The 17,115-nt window shown below is 43.3% G+C and overlaps 1 protein-coding gene across 6 annotated transcripts in view; it reads left to right on the plus strand.

Moving 5' to 3' along the window:
* The window catches only part of NRCAM (neuronal cell adhesion molecule), a 187,432-nt gene that overhangs the window by 84,445 nt on the left and 85,872 nt on the right, over positions 1-17,115 (plus strand). For all 6 annotated transcript variants that reach the window (XM_045031888.1, XM_045031855.1, XM_045031860.1 and 3 more), the window contains 2 exons: positions 13,688-13,872; positions 15,651-15,782. In XM_045031888.1, coding sequence (XP_044887823.1) covers positions 13,688-13,872; positions 15,651-15,782 — 317 coding nt within the window. The remainder of the gene's footprint in view (positions 1-13,687; positions 13,873-15,650; positions 15,783-17,115) is intronic.

Raw genomic sequence — 17,115 nt, forward strand, 5'->3', positions numbered from 1 at the left:
AACAGTATTAAAGGCACAAATTGGAGAATTGGTCTGAAATCAAGAAGATGAAATTCAACAAAGATAAGTGCAAAGTACTTCGCTTACAAGGGAAAAATCAAATGTACAACTACAAAATGGGGAATAACTGGCTTAAGTGGTAGTATTCCAGAAAAGGATCTAGGGGCTATATTGGATCACAAATTGAATATGTGAGTCAACTGTGTGATGCAGTTGCAAAAAAGACTAATATCATTCTGGGGTATATCAACAGGAGTGTATGAAATGGACGTAATTGTCCTGCTCTACTCGTCACTGGTGAGGCCTCAGCTGGAGTACCGTGTCCAAGATGTGAACAAACTGGAAAGATTCCAGAGAAGAGCGACCAAAATGATTAAAGGTTTAGAAAACTTGACCTCTGAGGAAAGGTTAACAAAACTGGGCATGTTTAGTCTTGAGAAAAGAACACTGAAGGGGACTTAATAACAATCTTCAAATACATTAAGGGCTGTTATAAAGAGGACAGTGATCAATTGTTCTCCTTGTCCACTGAAGTTAGGACAAAAGTAATGGCCTTAATCTACAGCAAGGGAGATTTAAGTTAGATACTAGGAAAAACTCTCTAACTCTAAGGATAGTTAAGCTCGAAGAACAATTTACACTAGATATATTAAATGAAGAAAAATTATAAACTATTGGTACAAATTGAAAGGGTAATGGATATTTAGGTGAGAACTGAGTGGAGCAAACAAGACAATCTTCTGGACTCAGCGCTGACAGGGACTGGTTTCCGCTGACCTCCTGCACCCAGTAGGCGGCGAACCAAGTTTGTAGTCCACCCTCTCCTAAGGGCTCCGTGGGCAAAGATGTTGTGAGGGAGAGCAGTATAACAAATACAAACCAACTATAAAATTAAACCAAAATAAATTTTAAATACAGATACATGCAAATACTTTGAGGGTATTTGAGGGTATACTTTTATGATGCTTTGTTATGTTTGGGAGCCAAAGGTGGAAACCTGTTGAAAATGTGGAAACCTGTTGAAATTGTTTGGTTAGCTTTATGCATAAATTGTTATTTTAAAACATTTTGGTTCTAATTAAAAGTGCAAACAAGTTTATAAAAAGCCCAAACAAGAAATTGACATTTGTTAATATTATCTTTACCTTAATGTTGAGGTTTCCCCTTACATTTTTTTTTGAACAACAAATTAAAAAAAAAACTTAAAAAACAAAACTGTGATTGATAAAAGATAATTCCTTTGTTTGCAATTGCATTATTTGTTGAGGCAGAAATATATGTACATATATTTGTAACTGAAACCTTTTTGAACTTTGCACAAAAAATTGGTGTTAATATACTATGATTACACCCCAACCATGATTTTAAAATAGTGTGGTACCACATCTTATATATATATTTTTAAAAGGGTATAAAATTGACTTTTGTTGCAACAAAATAAAAATAACGTTTTGAAAAAAAAATAGTCACGTGACACACACAACATAGACACAACACACACACATGACATACAGGACAAACTTACAATTAAAAACAAATGGTGCCAAAATTCTATTCATATTTATACAAAATAACACAACCAAAAATAAAAAGCAAAAGGGTTAAACATTTGAATAAACAAATTATTACCTTATTTAAAACTTGTAGCATAAATTTGATAAAAATATATTAGTATTTGCCAAATGTATTATATTAATTAAACAAGGAATTTTGCATTACTTTATATTTAACATTATTTTAAAACTTTGCTATATGGAAATAAGAAAAGCCCATGTTTCAAATATTAGTTAGTGGTTAGAATAAGAAGCAGAGAGTGCACTTCTGTTGCTTGGCAACCATATCTTCAAGAAAGTTAGGAATAATTCCAGCTGTTGCATTCCTGAAGGGTTAAAATAATTAATTTACTGGATTTAAAGTTTTTACCTTGTTTTCTTTTTGTTTCTTGTTTTGTTCTGTTTTCAATTGCTTTATTTTTTGGAGGTTTCTGTAAAAACTATAGCTTTTAATTTTTAAAACAAAAAGAGAGAGCCGAAGTGAGGAGAGGCAGAGGGGTGAAGAGCAACCTAGGAAGGTAGCGAGACCTGAGCCAAGAAAGATTAACTCCATCAAGGTTAGTTATCGCAATAGGCAAAGCTTCTGCTACAGTTTTAGATTCAGTAAATTCTGGGGCTGTTGGCAGAGCTGGATACAGAGGAGTTTTAGGAGCTTCATATGGGGGTGGCAAAATTTTCTGAGAGGGACTTGGGGGGGGTAGTGATGGGCTCTACCTTTTCTGTCTTCTCCTCATTATCATCTTTAGGAGAGCCTGGGGCTGCCTGTTTAGCTGCAAACATTGTGCCCCCGTGGAGGACAGAGCACAGATCAAGGGCCTTGCATATCATGCTAAACAGGACGGTGGAAACATCCTCAGAGTATCTGCCAGGGTTAATGGCACAGTATAGCCTTTTAGAGTTTTGCCCGAGCCAAGGGAACAGATCCATTCTATTTTTGGATTAGTCGAATTCTGGCTAGTAAAAAGGTGAAACTGCAAATGTTGGAACTGTTCAGTTTCATCATCTGCGCGGTCTGCAGCATGCCACAGGCATGGCCCAACTCCCTTGCATCCTGTTCGTGACGCCATGTAGATTGCCACGGACTCGCAGGGGCGAAAGAAAATGCAGGCCTGTTATTTACCAGGCTGCACGTGGCAACAGACTATATTGGTAAGGGATGCAAGGAGAGTATGGGTCACGATGCAAACTGCAGACACACACACACACACACACTCAAATTAATCAATTTAAAGTTTTATTGGGGATAATTACAAGGGGTAAGGGAGGAGCGTATGATTAGCTAATAGAGTTAATGAAACTTAAAACACACAACGACTAAAATATCTACTAACAATATTTATAAACAAAGATGCAGCATTTAGTAATAACTGATACTTACAAATACAAACCAACGCATAACGACCGGCAAACGTAGAAGCTCTGTTTGAAACACGTGAGCCGAGAGAGAGGCTTCGAGGTGATCAGGCTCGGTTACGGGTGTACACAGGATACACAGGATTCGTTTTTCTTTCTCCTCTCCCTGCCTGCACATGGCAGGCAGGCCTAAAGTACCAACTATGACATCATAGAAGTGTCATAGGGGACGGGGCCCAAAACCTGTTTGTCTTCGTTTCTGATTGGCACAAGCAAAGTTTACACCAAGTAGGGGAGCAGGTGCCTTAAAGTCTGGCTTCGCCGCCAAAAGGTGAGGAAATGCATATTGTCTTAGAATGCGTTCAACACTGAATGACAAAAGAAGAGGCCAGAGCAATACCGGTATGGGCAAGTTTTACAGGATGCAAACAGGAACTCATCTCAACAGTAATGGCCTTAATCTACAGCAAGGGAGATTTAAGTTAGATACTAGGAAAAACTCTCTAACTCTAAGGATAGTTAAGCTCTAGAATAGGCTTCCAAGGGAGGTTGTAGAATTCCCGTCATTGGAGGTTTTTAAGAACAAGTTGGACAAACTCCTGTCAGGGATGTTCTAGGTTTACTTGAGCCTTCCTTAGTGCAAGGAGCTGCACTAGATGACCTCTCAAGGTCCCTTCTAGCCCTACGTTTCTATGATGGGTCTTCTCAGGCAGCAAACCCAAATGCTGCAGACCCTGGCTGACCTACAGGTCCAAAAATCCAAGATTTCCCACCCTGGGTAGTCCTTGGAGAACTCTATAGTCACTGCTCCCTGCACCCCCAACATGGCATCATGGGCTGCATTTCTATCCCTACCACTCCAAGCTGGGGAACAGCAAGAAAAATCACAGAATCACATACATTGACCTGTAAGAACCATGGTTAGTGTTGTGTAGCCACAATGGACAGCGTGTGTGCACTCAAATGGACAGAAATGTTACCTCCCTTTCCAATGTTAAAGTTCCACCCCTTTAATTTATGTTAAACATTTGTGTTACATTGTCTGGGTTTCCCCCCCCCATTGTTTTTCTGCACTGTTTTTTCCACTCAGTAAAATTCTATTTTGGGATAATAAAATTATCTTTATTAGTTCACAACACGTATTGCAGAATTCATACACAAAGTAATCAGTACTTGTAGATTTACAGCATGTACCATGTAATTCATAGCTTCAGGAAAACATCCTGTTGTACTTATAAATGTACAGCCAGCACTACACAATTCTTAGCAGCACCCAAAGCTCTTGGACCAGAGGACACTTCAGTACAGAACACTACTGTGCCTGACCGTTAAAGTGCTCTTTCAAATCCTTCCTCGACTATATAGCTCCACACTGGGCTCATGTAAAGGCCCTTGTGTCTGGCTGTTCAAACTCAGCAGATAGCCACTCAACCTCCATCTTCTACCCTGGAAGCAGCTTTTCCCCTTTGCCTCACAGATATTATGCAGGACACATTGGGATGTTTTCCTCACTGAGACCCAATCCTGTGAGTAAACACCACCAGGGTCCCTTCAGTCTACCAAAAGCACATTCAGTTGTCATTCTGCACCTGCTGAGCCAGCAGTTGAATCCTTGGTGCTGTCAAGGTAGCCAATGTGCAGCTTTGTGAACCAGGAGAGCAAGGAGTAGGCTGGACCCCCCAGAATCACTGTGGGCATTTCAATATCACCAATGATAATCTTCCGGTCAAGAAAAAAAGAAGTTCCTGCTTGCAGCTCTCTGAACAGTCCTGTGTTTTTAAAGATGCAAGCATCATGCACCTTCTCTGACCAGCCCACATTGATATCAGTGAAGCTTCCCTGATGAGCCACCAGTGCTTGCATAACCATAGAAAAGTAGCCCTTTTTGTTGGACTCTGTGGCAAGGTGGGCTGATACCAAAATAGGGGCATGCATGCTGTCTATTGCCCCATTGTAGTCAGGAACCTCATTGCTGCAGTGGTGGGAACTTGACCTCTGTCTCCCAGAGATGCCTGAGCAAGTCATTTCTATCCCACAACATGATACAAACATTTCCTAAAAGGTATTGTGCTGGATAGCAGCTTATGGCACACTGGGATACCTACTCATGGAGCACAACACTTTGCATTGACACAAGCATTCCTGGTGAGTATGTGCAATAACTGACATAAGCCACCAAGTATGCACTCGCCCAAATGATATACAGACTTCAGCAGCTGTATGCAAAGTAACTTGTATTGACCCAAGTTTGTAGTGTAGACATGGCCTTTGTGGGGCACAGGAATGGCTTACTATGTCTCCTTTGCTCTGTCCATTTCCTCTAAACCAGCTTTCGAGGAGTGGATGATATCAAAACTAATACTGTGGCTCTGTACTACTCGAAGATCCTCCCTCTATTGATGAAATCCTTTGGTGAGCCAGATCTGTCTGGTAGGGTTGCCATGGGCACAAAATGTCTGGAATACAGCCAAGTATTGGAGCTCTGGTCCTTATCCAGAGTAATGCCGGTTGATCTGATCAGCTCTCACAAGCTAAGCAAGAATGATCTGGCCTGGTCAGCGCTCAGATGGGCGACTTACAAGAAATAAGTATCACCCTTCCTTCTGAGTCAGTTGTGACTCAGTGCCCTTTAATGGTGTTAGGTGATATAGTTGTGCTGCAGTTGCAGTCTTTAGGATGAGACTTAAAACTGAAGCCCTCCCCAGTTAAAATTATGTGACACTTTTTACAGAAGATAAGGGTGTTAATATTTCTTTTTGGCCAGGGCAAATTTAGGGTTAGATAACTTCATTTGGCCTACCTAAATTCTTCCTGCACTTTCAATAAGATACAATATTCCTGGTAAAACTTGTGCAGATATTTGCAGTGTGCTGTTAGGCCTACTACTAACGACTCCCATTGAAGTCAATAGTGGTTTTGCCAAACAGTTCCTGTGGGTTTAGGGCCTTAAACAGCTGTCACAAACCACTCCAGAGGTGCCTTAATTTCAGTATCAGTGAAGTGATTTCTGGGTGTACACAGTAGTTGAATTTTTTTCCTCAGAAAAATACAGTTTTGTCAAAATAGACATTTTTTACAGGAAAATATAAATTCTGATGAAAAATTTCTACCTTCCTATGGGAAATGTCAAAATGAACATATTTTGTTTTGAATTGACATTTATGAAATGAATTTTTTTGTTTTAACTCAAAATGGCATTTCATTTTTGCTATTTGGCTTAAAAACATAGAAAATTAAATTTTTAGTCAAAATGAAATGAAAATTTTCAAAGATTTTCATTTTGGAAATTTCTTATGTGAAAATTTTCAGGTTTCTGACCTGCTATAGTATAACTTATAAAGTACAACAAATATTATGGGTTTGCTTAATATAAGGAGACCAAGTGGTAAGTATGAAATATCAGGATTGGGGATTGGGAGCAATAGGCTTCTGTATAAGAAAAAGCCCTATCAGGACTACCGCTATAAAATCGGGACATATTGTCACCCTAGCTCAAGAAGTCAGATGCTGCATATATGTGATATCATTATTGGAAGCTACCTTCTTTTTTGAGTAGTGTCCCTACGGGTGCTCCACTGTAGGTGTGCATGTGTCCCTGCACTACTGATCGGAGACCTTTGGTAGCAGTGTCTGTTAGGCCCGCACATGTCCTGTGTCCTGTCTCTCCTCTTGCCCCACCATGAGGCTACCTCCCCCAGTTCCTTCTCAACTGTCCCTGGCAAGAGATGGTGCCATTTGCAGCCCGTTTGCTATCGTTAATTTCTTTAGCATTCCTAGTAGTTAGTCTTAGCTGTAGTCTTTCTTTTTGTTTTCCATATCCCAGTCAAAAAAAGAGACTTTATTTTCCCCCTTTTTCATTGGGGACCCTTTTCCCCAATGGTATATGCCTGATTCACCAGGCTTCAAGAAGTGCCCTCCTGCAAAGAGGCCATCACAGTGGCAGGCAAGCACTCTCACGTCATACCATGCCTTAGGGAAGGCCACATCCCACAGAAGTGTGGTCTCTGCAGCAACTTAGACCCAAGTCTCAAAAGGACAGAGAGTTGAGATAGAAAATCATCTTCATGAAGGCAGCCTTCCAATCCTTGGACCTATGCCAAGAGTCACCTGGCAGATGTGCCCACCACACAACCCTCAACATCAAATTACTGTGGATTCAAGTGTTCAGCCATGGACCTCTCTCATAAGTCATCATAAAAGAGAGCAGTGAGTCCCCAGAGTGAGCCCCAAGCTATCTGCAAAAGATCTCCGACATGTATGGCATCATTGACACCGAGACAATTCCAGCCCAATATCCATGGCTCATGAAGATCTGGAGCGGCAGATATCGTTGACTTTCCTAATGACCTGATGGGCACAGGCACTGAGTCAACAGTAATGACCAACAAAGATAGAAGCAAACTACACTCCAGCAAAAAGATGCTACCGGTACACAGTGCACCTTCAGCACCATCATCAATGCCCCATCTGGCACTGGAACAGTCGATACAGGCAAGATCCCCAATGCCCTCTGTACTACCAGTGGTACCAGGTCGGTCAGCACCACCGGTATTTAGGCACTCAAGAGACTTCCAGGTATCTGACATATCAGACTCTTCTCTTCTCGGCACTGGGACTTCAGACTGAGTCTCCTATTAAGGCGGGAATATTCTCCGGTACCCTGCCATGTACCCCCACTTTCAAGTGAGGAGTCAGACAGCGAGCCAGAGGAGATCGTTTCCCACTACTCCTCCTATGCTCGCTATGAGCCCACTACAAAGAGGCTCCTTAAGTATAGCCTTGGTATGGCCAGCCATGGGCACCCCCACCAGGCTCTGTTCCACCACCCCAGTGGCCATACTAGGCTGCATATCGAGCACCCTGCCTCATTCATGAGCCCCCAAAACATTCCCCTGCGTCTATGGCATCTAGAACCTCAGAACTTCCAGAGGAGATTGCTGAGGAGCAGGAGGGTGGAATTGAGAAAGAGTTGACTCCGAGGACCAACATATCCTGCTCCTACCCAGAAGAGGCATCATGCCCCTGCCACTGTCCTTAGCTGATGATTTTCAGTTTTTCCAGGACTTGGAAAAAAGGGTTGCAGATACACTGTAGTTACCCTTGGAGGAAGTCAAGGACACCCACCACAAATTCCTTGACATGTTACGCTCTTCCTCGGCCTCTAAAATAGCCCTCCCCACCAACTAAGCTCTCCTGGACCCCAAAAACCGTATGGCAGACCCCAGCATTGGTGATGCCTACTTGTAAAACAGGCTGATAAAAAAATATTACGTGCCAGCTAGGGAGACGGAATTTCATGTCTCTCACTCTCGCCCCCAACTCCATAGTCGTGGACATGGTAAACTCTTGGGGCTCCCATCACCAAATGAGATCCACCCCCTATAATAGGGATTGGAAGTGCTTGTATCACTTCAGGAGGAAGGCCTATTCCTCGGTCATGCTATAGTTTCAAATAGCTAATTATCACACCTTAATGGTGACATTCGACTACATCAACTGTTCAAAACGTAAGAACTTTATTGATTCACTTCCAGAGCCACAGTATGACTAGTTCAAAGCTATCATCCAGGAAGGACAACTGGTAACCAAAGCAATACTACAGTCTGCCTTCAATGTAGGCAACATTGTGACCCGGTCCATCTCCACGATGGTGGTTACGCGATGTTCATCATGGTTACACCTTTCTGGCTTGCCTAAAGAGCTTCAATCGACTGTTGAAGACCTTCCCTTTGAAAGCACCAAGCTCTTTGCAGAGAAAATGGATGCCTCCCTCCAGACCCTCAAAGATTCCAGGGCCACTCTATGCTCATTAGGGATCTACACACCTGGACAAAAGAGAAAAATTAGTCTGCAGCTCCAACACAGATAACACACCACTCAATAGCCAACCCAGCACTTTTATGAACCTGAGAGGAAGAAATCTAGGTTCCCCAAGTGTAAACCGTCAGGCCCACAGCCATCCGCATTACCACTTATCCACCTCCAAACACCAAATTTGACATGTGGATTGAGGTGCCAGCGGGCCACTCCCCTTAACCACTACAGCTGAACAACCTATCCTACCCATTTGGTTACCACCTTGCCATGTTCCTAGCAACAATCATTCCAGCATTGGAATGGGGGGACTGGTTTTGGCCATTAACCTTCAGGATGCCTATTTTCATATCTCAATCCTACTATCCCATAGTCAGTTCCTCCGATTTGCCCTAGGACAAGACCACTACCAGTACAGAGTACTTCCTTTTGGGCTTTCGTGAGCCTCAAGAATCTTTTCCAAGGTTCTCTCAATAGCAGCCACTCACCTGTGCTCCCAGGGGATCATGATCTACCCCTACCTGGACATTTACCTCCTCAGAACCTGTTCCTTTGCAAAGGCTCACTGAGTTACTGAAACATCAGTAGACATGTTTATGGCACTGGGCCTACAGATCAATACGCAGAAATCAACCTTCACTCCAGCACAGCATCTGGAATTCATTGGGGCTGACTTTGACTCGCTACAGACCAGAGCGCTCCTACCTCAACCCAGGTTCCACTCTTTGGCCACATTCAAAGACTGTACATAAGAGTCCCCAAATATCAGCCAGACACTACCTCCAACGTTTGGGGCATATGGCGGCAGGCACAATGGTACTACCACATACCAGGCTTCACATGCAATGCCTCCAGATGTGTTTCAGCTTGGTGTGCAGACCAAAAAGAGACGCACTAGACAAACCTCTGTCACTGCCCACCAAAATCAAGATATCCGTGGTTTGGTGGAGATGTTTTCAAAAAACATTTCCAGTAAATGTTTGCAAAGGGATCCTTTTTGCACAAATTTCTCCGTTGTTGTTTCTCACCACTGACACATCGCCTATAGGATGGGGCATGCACCTAAATGGCCTTACAACACAAGGTAAGTGATCATCCACAGAGCCACCCCTACACATCAACCTCCTCAACAGAGCAACATAGCATGCATGTATTACATAAATCAACAAGGAGCCCGGTTGCCCTCCCTCTGCGCAGAAATGATAAGGCTATGAAACTGTGCATCTCCCACAACATTACATTATCAGCAGCTTATCTTCCAGGCACACAAAACTTGATAGCAGACAGCCTAAGCTGCAAGTTCCCTCACAACCACAATGAGAAATAAACCCAGCAATACTTCCCAACCTATTCAGCTGTTGAGGGACCCCTACCAGAGACATGTTCGCTACTCACCTGAACAAGAAATGTCCATGTTACTACTCCAGGGAGTGTTGTCTGATCTCTGCTCTGGGTGATGCTCTCCTTCATGGGACAGGGGCCTTCTTTATGCCTTTCCTCCATTCCCCCTTGTAGCAGGCTGACAACTCACCACAGCGGCGCCTCCTGCTGGTCATCCAGGGAATTAGCTTGCCAGCCTCTGGAGCGCCCTCTGCAGGCCAGTGTCTTGCTTTGCTGCTGGCCCTGGTGCCCCTTCTCTCAGGGTTCTGCACCCTGCAGTATCCTGCAGTCTTGCTGGTCTCCCCTCCCCGGGGAACCCCCAACCCCCTATCCCCAACTTGCCTCAGTCTTTGGCTACTGCCAGTCATCATCTAGCCCCCGCTCACTGGGGCGGACTGCAGTATAATTGCCATTCATCATTGGCAAGGAAGCTTTGGACCTGCTGCCTCTGCCTACCCTTGGGCTGTCCTCTGCAACCCCAGTACCTTTCTTGGCCTTTAACAAGGTCTGCAGCCTGGGGGGTTGCCAGGCCGGAGCTCCCCAGCTCCTCTGGCCTTTCCCCAGCCCTGCTCAGGTACCCTCCTCAGCTCCCAGCAGCCAGACCCATCCTTCTCAATATCTAGAGAGAGACACTGTCTTGGCTTCTGACCCCAGCCCTCTTATAAGGGCGAGCTGGGCCCTGATTAAGCTGGAGACAGCTGTGGTCAGCTACCCACTCAGCTTCCCCAGCCATTCTTAATGCCTCTTACTCAGCTGCAGCCCTCTCCAGGGCTGCTTTCACCCTTCCAGGGTCGGAGTGGGATGATTACCCCACTACACCCCTAATGTTGAAAGTTCTGTTAAAAAGGGAAGGAGCATGTCATATTGATTGCTCCCACTTGACCGAGACAGACTTGGTACCCTTATGTAATGGGGTCAGGACTCACCACCATGGCGCCTCCTGCTGGTTGTTCTGGGAATTAACTCCTTCCAACCTTGGAGCGTCTCCTGCTGGCTGGTGTCTTGCCCGTTGTCTGCTCTGATGTGTTATCTCCACCACCAGGACACGTGTCGCAATCTGGACCGTAGTGTCCTCTTCAGGACACGGCCCTCCAGCAGTGCCCACCACCCCATTCTCCCCCCTTCCAGGGGCATATTAGCAGTTCTAGACTGCACCTGTCTTCATGGGCACCTGCCACCCCAAAGTCTAGCCCCTTACCTCAGGGACAAGGTGCAGTCCACGGACCATGTTCCCGCATGGCAAGGTGCGGTGTTAAGGGGGAGGAGGGGACACGGGCCTGCCCATTACTCTGGGCCCGAGCCCAGGGACCCTTGAGTGGCAGCTGCTTGCTGCCTTCCTCTACTGCCCGTCACTGCCTGCTTTCCCTGGGCCACTTCCCTGTAGCTCTAGCACCCACTCAGCCCTTGTTTCAAGGCCTGCAGTCTGGCAGGGTGAGCCAAAGCTCCCACTGCCCTGGTACCCTGCCCAGCAGCGCTCTGTAGTGCTCAGCAGGGTGCCGCTCCTTCTACGAGGAGCCAATCCTCCTCCCTTGCTGGTCAGGGAGAGACTGATCTCCCTCTGTGCTGCAGTCTTTATATAGGCCCTGATTGACTGCCCATCTGCGCAGTATCTCTGGCCTACTTTAACCCATTTTCTCCTGGAATGGAGCAGCCTCCTCACTACACCTTACCTGTCACAACTCACAACATGCCCACCAATCTCTCTCCGATACACTCTATACCTCCTCTCACAGAATGAAGGACGCACTCTACATCCCAACCTGGAGATTCTTTGCCTCAAAGCTTGGCTGCTTCATGGTTCCAACACATAGACTCCTCCTACTTGATGGAGATACAATACACACCATACTTACCTGCAGAAGTGGTCCAGGTTTTGGATTTGGTGCAATTCCCAACAAATCTCCCCAACATCCCTGACCTTTCCAAACATCTTCCATTATGTACTGACTCTCAAAAAAAAATAAAAATTAAAAAAAAAAGGTAAATATCTCTGTTTGCTCAGGGTCCACCTAGTGGCTATAGCAGTCTTCCACCAACAAGTAGAAGGGTACTCAGTGCTATCACACCAACCACTAAACAATTCCTCAGGGACATAGTTAACCTTTTTCCACAACCCCGACATTTTGCACCTACATAGGACCTAAACCTTGTATTGAAAGGCCTGACTAGACTTCCCTTCGAACTCAGGACCACCTGTTCGCTTACATGCCTGTTAGTGAAGATGACCATCCTGATAGCAATCACCTTGGCTAGGAGCATAAGAGAAATAGCGGCTCAGATGGACATTCCCCCTACACGATATTCTTTCAGGATGAGGTAACACTCAGGCCACACCCAAAATTCATCCTTAAGGTAACTTCCCCGTTCCATGTGAACCAAATGATTCACCTCCTGACTTTTTACTCTAAGCCTCACTGTGACAATAGGAAGGCTATACTTCACACACTATATGTCAGGAGGGACCTAGCCTTTTACCTGGATAGAACAAAGCCTTTCCTGAAGTCCCCGAAGCTGTTCCTCCCTATTGCAGAAATCTCCTAGGGCTCAGCAATATTAGCCTAGAGACTCTCTAAGTCAGTCTCAGGCTGCATTAGACAAAGTTATCAGATTTGCAACATGACGTCTCCAGATACTATTTGCACGTACGCCATGAGGTCGATCTCTTCATTCGTCACCTTCTTCAAGAATGTCCCTATCTCAGAGATCTGTAGAGCAGCGGTGTGGCCATCAGTTTATCTTCACAGAACACTATGCAATCACTGGAGATTCTGTCCTCCGATGCCATCTTCGGCTCCACAGTACTGTCATCTGTAACTGACCCGACTCCGAAGCCCCAACCCTCCAGCAGGGATACTGCTCAGGTATCACCTACAGTGGAGTACCCATAGGGACACCACTCGAAGAAGAAGAAGAAGAAGAACAAGAATTTACTCACCTTGTGCAGTAATGATGGTTCTTCAAGATGTGTGTCCCTATGGGTGCTCCACAACCCATCCTCCTCCCCTCTACTTTGGAGTTCTTGTCAATGGCTCTGCAGTAGAGAAAGAACTGAGGTGGGTTAGCCCGTGTGCACGTTAGCCTCAAGACAGAGCGTGAGGGGAGACTGTGCATGTGCAGACCTAATGGACACTGCTGCCAAAGTTCTGTGATCAGCAGTGCAGGGACGCAAGCACACCTACTGTGGAACACCTGTAGGGACACACATCTTGAAGAACCATCGTTACAAGGTGAGTAAATTCTTCTTCTAAAGTAACATGAACATCAAATTGCCACCACAGATAAATAATCATAGCTAAGATAAAGGACATTTGCGTATGTATTTGAATCTTTTATTAGAGTCATTAAGGATTGTAAATTGCAATTGATTCAACAAAAATGTATTCTGTAATTATTAAATCAAGGAAGTTTGTTGATGTTAATGACTCTACGATTTATTCGAAATGACATTTTTCACATTTGTTGGTTATCCCCAAAAACCCAGGCCAAAGTTCTCAGTACAATAATTAGCTTTACAATACAAACATGAAAAATTAATCTCATCTGTGTTTTTCTCATCTTTAATCTCATCTGTGTTTTTCTTTCTGTAGACCCACACCAGTTATCCGCTGGATTAAAGAAGGTGGAGAACTGCCCATCAACAGAACATTTTTTGAAAATTTTAAAAAAACTCTCAAAATCATAGAGGTTTCTGAAGCTGATTCTGGAAAATACAAATGTTTAGCAAGAAATCCATTAGGTTCCACTCACCATACCATTACAGTAACTGTCAAAGGTAATGCTAAAATAACCCAAAATTTTACGTCAGCATCCCAATGCAAGGTTACATAGTAATGTATTTTATCAGGAAAATATATTACAGTAAATATCTACAAGGATGAATAAGTGTAAAAGGAACTGAGTAAAATAGTCATTAAATCGACTGAGGTTTCCCACAAGTCAGACTTTACCATGTCTAGTCTTTAATTTTTATGATGGCCTCATATTAGTATGTGGTGGTGGTTTTTTGCCAAACAGCTCTGTGGTGCTAAATTGAAGCTATCCCTTAGAACAGTGGTTCTCAAACTTTTGTACTGGTGACCCCTTTCAAATAGCAAGCCTCTCAGTGTGACCCCCCGTTATAAATTTAAAAGACTTTAAAATATATTTAACACCATTATAAATGCTGGATGCAAAGCAGGGTTTGGGGTGGAGGCTGACAGCTTGTGACCCCCTATGTAATAACCCTGCGACCCCCAGAGGGTTGTGACCCCCAGTTTGAGAACCTCTGCCTTAGAAAGAATTCCATTAATACAATACTAACTGGTACCTGTGGTAAATTTAGTCTAGGCTTTCTTTCAGTGTCATAAGAGACTGCTCTCCCACTTCCTGTACTGCTCCTTTCCCTTCTCCTCCTCATCCTCCTCTCTTCATTTCTCTCTTTTCCTTCTCTTCATCCTCCTCTGCCTCCCATCCCCATTCTCCTTCTCTTTTCCCTTTTCTCCCCTTCCCCTCTTCGCTCCTTCTTTTTTCATATCCCCTTCTGGTTCTACCGAACTAATTTTTACTAAGTTTTATCTGTCCAGTGGTATTATAGCCCGGGGATTAAAGACACTTCAAATATGTTAGTATTTGAAGTGTGCCTGAGGGCTTTTGTTTGAATTAGCTAATGAGAGTTGATTATTCCCCAGGTGGCAAATGAGTCACTTCTTTTAAGTAAGCTGTTAGTGTTTGTGCACAACTCTTAACACCAGTTTACATTGATGTTGACTTTGTTTGGTTCATGATGGTTCTGTGGATATCATCTACTTCCTTTTTAAAAATAAAAAGATAAATTCTCCACGCACCTGTGTCCACTAATACAAATGCATTATTTATTTATTTTTATACAAAATGTGACAAATATGCGGTTTGTATAGACTTACTGCAAAGGATCTGCTGATAGGGCATATGGAAGTTATTTTTATTATAAGGAAATCATCTCTTGTCCATTTTGTCTCTCTCTTTCTCTATGTTTCTCAGACAATCAGGATTAAATTTTGACCCCGTTAAAATCACAGGGAGTTTTTGTATTGATTCAGTGGAGCCAGGTTTTCACCCTAAATCTGTTTCTCCTCCCCCACCCGCCTGAGCCGCTCACACTTTTCTGTTCCCCTATTATCAGTCCCTCTCTTCCTCTTCTATGGGTGGCCTGAGGACCAGGGATGGCTCAAAACTTATTAGAAAGGCTACTGTACTAATCCTTTTACAGAAGCCAGAGTCTGTTATCTTTTGCTGTCTTTAGAAATACAGATTAGGATTAAAGCCATTGATGTGTATTAATCGAATTTACTTACATTCAGTTAAGAATCACTTTTTGTTTACTTGAAAATTTTGATGTAGACAGCTATTCATTCTTTATGATTTATTGTCCATCTATTTAACAGCCTAATGGCTTGTATCACTTGTAACCTGAGCTAATCAAAACATGATTTTACCAGTAAGTTATTCAGATATAAAAATCAGCATTTTTGCCAGTTATAGCTACTGTGCTGTATGACCTTCTGATTGTTGTGTTTTCTTTCCTGACCAAAGCTGCTCCATACTGGATCACAGCACCTAGAAACCTTGTGTTGTCTCCTGGAGAGGATGGAACCCTGATCTGCAGAGCTAATGGCAACCCCAAACCTAATATTAGCTGGCTAACAAATGGTGTGCCCATAGCAAGTAAGATTTTTAATCATCTTAATGGAGGATGAATAAAAACACAAACCAATAAAGATTAGGGACACATAAGGGATATGAAACTTGTTCACATATGAATAATTATTCCATATTTAAGGATGTTTTGCCTGATGAATAATAAATGTGTATGATGTGAAAGAAAAATGCTACTGTGTATGAAGATGAAACAGCAGAAATTACCTCCAATGTGCACCAATGTGCTGAAACTTCCAAATATTACTGTTTTGAAGTGGACAACTCATTATCCTGTTCTGCTGTCTGCTAGTGTGATACTCATGGAGATGAGGTCTTAGTAACAAGGCTGTGATGTGTTCCACTGACTGGAGATATCAGAGGGATAGAACTGCTAATCGTATTGCCATTGCAATATATATTAGTTCTCTTAAGTTTCATATCTATTCAGTTGCATCCCCACTGGAAAGTTGGTTCTGTGTAAGAACTGAAAAGGGGGTAGGAGGTTAAAAATAAACCTCTGTGGTTGTATTAAGCACCTCTGTAGGGGTTAGAATTTGGAATATTTTCTAGCCTTCCAGCTCTCAGCAATCAAAGGCTGTAGTAAGGCTGTCTGAATGAATCAGCAGCTGTCTGGAAATCAGCTTGTGGCACATAGGTGTCAGAGGAGATGAACCCCTAAGGCAATTAAACAACTGATTCTGTGAATTTGGATAAGAAAAGCAGCTGTGAATTGATGCCCCAGTCACTCATTTGTTAGCAATGTTACGACTGGCAGCACAATATGAGGGATGCAAGACAACAACTATCTATAGCACATCTGTACTTGACGAAAACTTACACACCAATATTGCAATATGCTGTCAAGTCTTCTAATATTCAGCGTATATTATATCATCACTGCTGGTCCTTCACCCTTATTCCTCATCTTTCCCAACATAACACTTAAGACAAAGCCAGACAACCTAACCAGCTGCTTTGTCAGAAATGATGATAGTGTTCTAAAATTCTGCCATTTTGTGCTGGCACTTTAAAGATTTGAAAGTGTAGTATGAAAGGGAAATTGCTGAAGAAGTTAAAAAAAAGTAAGAAGTGGTTCAAGTAAAGATCAGTGAAAGAGACAGCAGGACTTCCAGGAGTCAGCGTCCATCCCAGGAAGTTGCAAAAGAGAGAAGTAAAACCTCTTGGAAAATGAAGACAGACAGTGGGTATGGGGAAACAGCTAATAATGTGGCTGAAAAGGAGAATATCAGGAGAAGTTGAGGGATAATGCTGTAAGCTAGACATCTGTAGGGGAGAAGGTAGAAGCACTCAATCAAATCATATTTATCACTCAGGGAAGGTGAGTGATAAATATGATTTG

Source organism: Mauremys mutica, chromosome 1, assembly GCF_020497125.1.
Source record: "Mauremys mutica isolate MM-2020 ecotype Southern chromosome 1, ASM2049712v1, whole genome shotgun sequence".
NCBI lineage: Eukaryota > Metazoa > Chordata > Testudines > Geoemydidae > Mauremys > Mauremys mutica.